The sequence below is a fragment of the Zingiber officinale genome, chromosome 5A, assembly GCF_018446385.1.
Source record: "Zingiber officinale cultivar Zhangliang chromosome 5A, Zo_v1.1, whole genome shotgun sequence".
Taxonomy (NCBI): domain Eukaryota; kingdom Viridiplantae; phylum Streptophyta; class Magnoliopsida; order Zingiberales; family Zingiberaceae; genus Zingiber; species Zingiber officinale.
In genome coordinates this window covers 136,726,734-136,732,541 of record NC_055994.1, presented here as the reverse complement: position 1 = coordinate 136,732,541, position 5,808 = coordinate 136,726,734, and the positions used below count along the sequence as shown (strand labels likewise).

At 33.2% G+C, this 5,808-nt stretch overlaps 1 protein-coding gene across 1 annotated transcript; it reads right to left on the bottom strand.

Annotated features, from left to right (window-relative positions):
* Nucleotides 1-2,633: 2,633 nt before the first annotated feature.
* Nucleotides 2,634-5,579, bottom strand: LOC121980073 (metal transporter Nramp5-like). Its single transcript, XM_042532040.1, has 12 exons — nt 5,541-5,579; nt 5,397-5,473; nt 5,201-5,322; nt 5,028-5,132; nt 4,844-4,953; nt 3,985-4,166; nt 3,837-3,906; nt 3,598-3,771; nt 3,419-3,523; nt 3,223-3,354; nt 3,060-3,155; nt 2,634-2,977 (listed from the first exon to the last, which is right to left on the bottom strand). The coding sequence occupies exons 1-12, from the start codon at nt 5,577-5,579 to the stop codon at nt 2,717-2,719; spliced, it is 1,473 nt and encodes a 490-aa protein (XP_042387974.1). The 3' UTR covers nt 2,634-2,716.
* Nucleotides 5,580-5,808: the final 229 nt, after the last annotated feature.

Sequence of the window (5,808 nt, the reverse complement as noted above, 5' to 3'; positions counted from 1 at the left end):
TTATACGAAAAATGGAAAAGGAAAAGGAAGTATTTATGAAGATATGTAATTGTAAGTTAGTGCAGAGTGCATATATAGGACCTATGCAGAGTGTGAAGGGTGTAGGCTTAGCTTGCTGCGGAAAGGGAAGGAATAGAGGTGTAAATGAGTCAAGTCGCTCATGAGCTATTCGAAGCTCGATTCGATAAAAGCTCGTTTGAACTCGTTTAATGAGGTTCGTTAAGATAAACAAACCAAGCTCAATCTTCACAATATTCGGCTTGTTAGCTCGAATCAATAATTTCGTTAAGCTCATAAATCAACTTTTAAATAAAAATAATAATAGTTTTGATATTGAATTTATAGATTTTACACTCTACTTATGAAAAAACATATACAAATATATTAAATTTATTTATTAGAATAAAATTATAAATTTTAACAAGAATATTATAATTTTTTAAAAATATATAATTTAGTTTTTAATGAATATTTAAATTTATAATTTAGATTTATTAAGCTCGTTTAGGCACGATAAAAGCTCGAATAAGCTCGTGAGGTATGAATATATTCGTTAAATAAAGCTTGAGCTCAGCTCGATTATAAACGAGTCAAACTCAAACATCAAAGAGTTCGGCTCGGCTCGGCTCGATTGCACCCCTAAGAAGGAGACAACCCTTAAAGATAGTGTATTATTATTATTATTATTTTCTAGGCCATATAATGATTGATTGGTCCAAGGTTATTGACAAACAAGATTTATCTAAGTCACTCCCTCTTTTCTTAATGAGTATCAACAATATCCTCATTCATAGGTCCGATATCCACACTATGAATTGAAAGGTCCGAATGAGCTATATATGCCGGTGCTTGTCATGGAGAGGCCGACGAAGAGTAGGTCGGGGAGACACCATCATTAACTTATTTCTATTTACTAGTTTTTTTTTCAATTTTTTATCAAATCCAGTAGATAAGTTTTCAAAATAACTAAATCATGTATTATAATTTTAAATTTGACTGGAAAACTAAATCAGTTGAATCGATTTCATTCTACACCATTAGCCGGTTTCGATCAAAATCGACTGATAGACCTAAAGATCTCAGAATGATATGAAATCAATTTCTATATGCTCGTCTAGTTTTCCTAATTGTAAAAATACTATCAAACATCAATTTGACCCAATATATTGAGAGCAGTGTTTTTTTGAACACAAATTAATTTTCGATCGAAATCGACTGATGGACGTAGAGATCTTGAAATGACATGAAACCGATTTCTATATGTTCGTCTAGTTCTTCTGACTGTAAAAATACTATCAAATATTAATTTGATGTAATATATTGAGAGCAGTGATTTTTTGAAACTAGGGTCCAATGAACTTAAATAAAATCAATATAAATTTATTCGACCAAAATCGATTGATGAACCTAGAGAGTTCGGAATGAAGTGAAACTAGATTCTATGAGTCCTTTTAGTTCTTATGATTATATCAATTATCTCAAACATCAATTTGACCTAATATATTAAGAACAGTGATTTTTTCAGTATAATTGATTTGAGGATGAGGGTAAAATAGAAAATGGGTACATGATTTAATAATTTTAAAACTATAATACATTATTTAAATATTAATATTAATATATTAGGTGGAGGGAATCGTTCTTAGTTTAAAAATAATAATAATAAAAATTTTAAAAAAAACAAAGAGTTAAAATTATTCTAATTTAATCAAAAGTGGAATAATTCGATCAAATATAATTAGAACATTTTTTTTTATTGAAATTGCTTCAATCGGAACAATATTTTGAACTGCTTTACCAAACAAATCCTGAATTTTCACTGCGTCAGACGAAAAAATGATAAACTTAAAAATGAAAAGTGAATTTATTTAGGGAATCAGATATAGATGCTCTTAGATTAGATTTGAATGCGAAGGAAATGGAGGATAAGTAAAAAAAATTATATAAACAATTTATTTTTTTAACAACCATACTTAAAAACTTATCCTTTTAATTTCAGTGGTGGAATAATTGATAGAAACAATATATATTATAAGCTAAGCTTTACATAAAAAAATGATAATTATTTTATCTTATAAGAGATTATTTTTGAAATTCAAACTCGTGAATCTAGATCATACAATAGCAATTTTAACATTGCGACTACATTTCTAAGTTAAGCTTCGCATGAATATGAGAACTATTTAAAATAAAATTATACATCCATAATACACCTAAGAAATATAATCTAAGTAGATACTTGACACGTCTCTTTATCACATGCTCAAATATAACACACTCTTTTTACGAGAATCATAAATACAGCTGCTAGCTCCCACGAATATGATGCAAATGATAATTAAACACTCGAAGAAATAAATAAAATCAAAATTTAAATCTCAATAAGAATGAATATTTTGAGAATATGATGCGAATGGTAAAAAACTCCAAGAAATAAATAAAATCAAAATTTAAATCTCAATAAGAAGGGATATTTAGAAAGTTAGCCTCTTTAGTGTGTATAAATTATGCTTCGGATTACACAGTAGGCGAATCAAGAGAAAGTCCAAATACTTTCCGGGTGGAAACCGAACACCTAAATTATAAAAAAAACATAAATTCAAGAATAAGAACAAATTGCTTGCCCCATTATTACTTTACAATCCAATAATGCACAACAACATAAATAAAAAATTTGGACTAGGCTATATAGCTCAGGATAACCCCTACCTGCATGTCAGTCTCTGACTTCATGCCCTCCTTGTTCCACCGAAACCTCCAACTTCTCGTCAAAGGTCACCGTCCTGTCCTTTCTAAACATCAAGTAGATCAAAGAGATCACATAAAATGCCATCGCAGGGAAGACAATGACCCCAATCAAAACAGTCACAGGCTTCGGGAAGCTGCTGTGGATGATCCAAGTGATGAAGCTCGTGCTCAAGTAGTAGATGTTGATCCCAATCACGCCCAAGCCAAGCACCCATGAGACCACAATTATCTAACATTAACTGAGCAGTCAGCAATAATGGAAACATGGTGGCCTTGATTATTGCGAGAATAAAAAAATGGTATGAGCTCACGTAGATGGAGTTCTTGTGAGGCCCCATCTTGACGCTGCTGCTGCTGAACTTGAGGAGAGGGATGAGGGCAAAGGGCAGTTCGAAGGAGAGAATCATCTACCAAGGTCGAGGAGCAAATATTAATATCTTCTAATTTCTAAGAATAAAATGTAATATTCTGTACCGATGCTATGATTATAAGCCTCCCTGATCCTGTTGTTCCTCCGATAATGGCTACGATAAGACTGGGACAGATTGCAATGCATCTTGTTATAAGGTCTCGCAACCATATTCTTATTTTGATTTCCAGAAAACCCTAAACAAGCAGTAGATATAATGAATTTTAAAACGAAATGACTTTAGTAATATGTCGTTGTTACCTGCATGATATATTGGCCAGCGTATGTGCCTGTGATTCTAGAGCTTTGGCCGGAGGCCAATAAAGAAATTCCATAGAGGATGGAGCTTGATTTGCCTAGCACATTCTGTAAAAACTCATCGCGAGCAGAGTTTAGGGTTGAAATTCACTACAGTATTGATGCAGAGCTTAGTCACAGACCTTGAGCAAGAAAGACGCAGAGTTCAAGGTCAAATCACTACATCTATCAGAGTCTTCAGCTGAGAGATCAGTGGTAGCGCACACAGTTCCGGAGACTGAGACTACTGTGATGTTGATGAGCAACGCCACGAACAAAGCTAAGCCACTCTCCAGCAAAAAATATCTACAGGCATCCTATAATAAAAAAGAAAAAAAAAGAGAGACAGAAATGTATTACTTGATCAAATAGATTTGATTACGTTGATTCCTTTGGCGGAAGGTGGCGTCTTCCTTGAGAGCACCAGTGCTGAATGTAGAAACAAATTGTGCCTGAAAACGGATTTGTTGTAAGGATTATGAATTGTGAGGTGCAACTGTGCAAGTGTTTGGTTGAGTCTGTTTACTTACGACATGACAAGCGCGCCCAGGAGAGAAATGGCATCTCCGGTTGCACTATCTCCCTGCAATCTTGGAATAAACAGACCCTTCATCACCTCTGTTGCACGTGGCTTCACGTAGACCAACTCCCCAAAGTAACAGGCGGCCATCAAAAACACTAGAATTGAGATCAATAGTTCAAGCTTTCTCATCTGCAAGAAATTACAATTGCAGTGAGTAAATCAGAGGGAGTAATCAGTAATAAGGCAAAGTCAAATCAAATTACTATTAAGTTTATTTATTTTAGATAGACATTGTTTTAAATCAGCTTACGCCATTAGAATTAGTCAGAATCAATATAAAATGGTTCTAAAAGAAAAGTCATCTTGTGATACCATGAAACAAATGGTGATATATTTCAAAGTTCATGCTTTCGTTTCTTTTTATCTTGTACAGTGGATGTGATTGTCAAAAAATATCTCTTTAGTAATTGTTTATATATATATAGAAATTTGTTAATCTGTACCTTCGTTCGGTGTATATTTTTGGATGATTTTCATAAGTTTGGATGCCCGGAGTTCCTCCATGACACCCCGATTCACTTTTGAGAGTCGTCCAAAAATATATACTGAACGGATATATAAGTTATCAAATTATTATATATATCTATATATATAGTCAACTAGATGAGCAAAATGAAAAATTATCAGTTTTCTTCTTTAAATTACGCATTTTCATGAGTGTCCTGTTTATAAAGAGTATAAGATCAAAGGAAATACAGAATGCTACTGGCCCCATAATTTCTATTTAGAAAAATATATATGTTGCTAAACTTATATTTAATCTCACGTTTAGACATTAAAGTATTTGGATAATGATTCAAGCATACCCCATATTTTTGTAATCCAAGCAGTATAAGGGTGCTCAATCCGGTCAAAAGCACTCCTGTCCAAACTGGAATATGGAACAAGATGTTGAGAGCGAAGGCTGATCCTATCACTGTATATCAAAATAATACATAAATAAATAAATTTAGAATAAATGCATATAATCTTAAGACCTCAACACAATACCTTCAGGTATATCAGCAGCAATCACCGCTAGCTCTGCCACCAACCAGAGGCAATACTTTATAAATGTAGGGTATTCTGCTTTGCACAATTTAGCCAGGTGCTTTCCTTTATTTATTGATCATGTTAATCTATAGATTTTATACAAAAAGGAAAATTATGAGCGCTAATTATACCTGTAGTCACTCCTAGATTTGCTGACAATGATTGGATAATGAGTGCAAAAATCAGACCGATTAGTATCACCCATAAGAGTTCGTATCTGTGGTTTGCTCCAGCTTGCAGATCAGTCTCAAAAAAAAAAAGTAAATAAGTTCATATATTTAAAGATAAATACAAAATAAAGTTTTGAGAATGAAAAAGATATTACAATTTCCAAGATCAAGGTAGGCCAATGAGACAAGGAAACCTGGGCCAACATGAGCAAAAAATCTTTTCCAACCTGGTGCCTGTTATTTTTCACTATCTTCTTTGAGTCGAGCTAAATAGAGGAAGAAGAAACAAATAATGATGAACCTGTTGGTGGGTTTCTTTTTGGCTCACTGAGCTCTCCATTCCTTTCCTTGCTTATTCTTGGTGATTGTCTGCTTTTATAATCCTTCGTGGTTTAAAATAAGAATAATTTCAGATTCTTGGTGGATTAAAGTAAATATAATCTCAGTTTCCACTGTGTTTGGATTAAAGCAAAATGTTGAGACTACTAATTCAAAAATGTAAAACTTCCCCACTTTTCTCTTTTGGCCTACTAGTTCATCGACTACACATCACTGCTGCTCCAGCACCA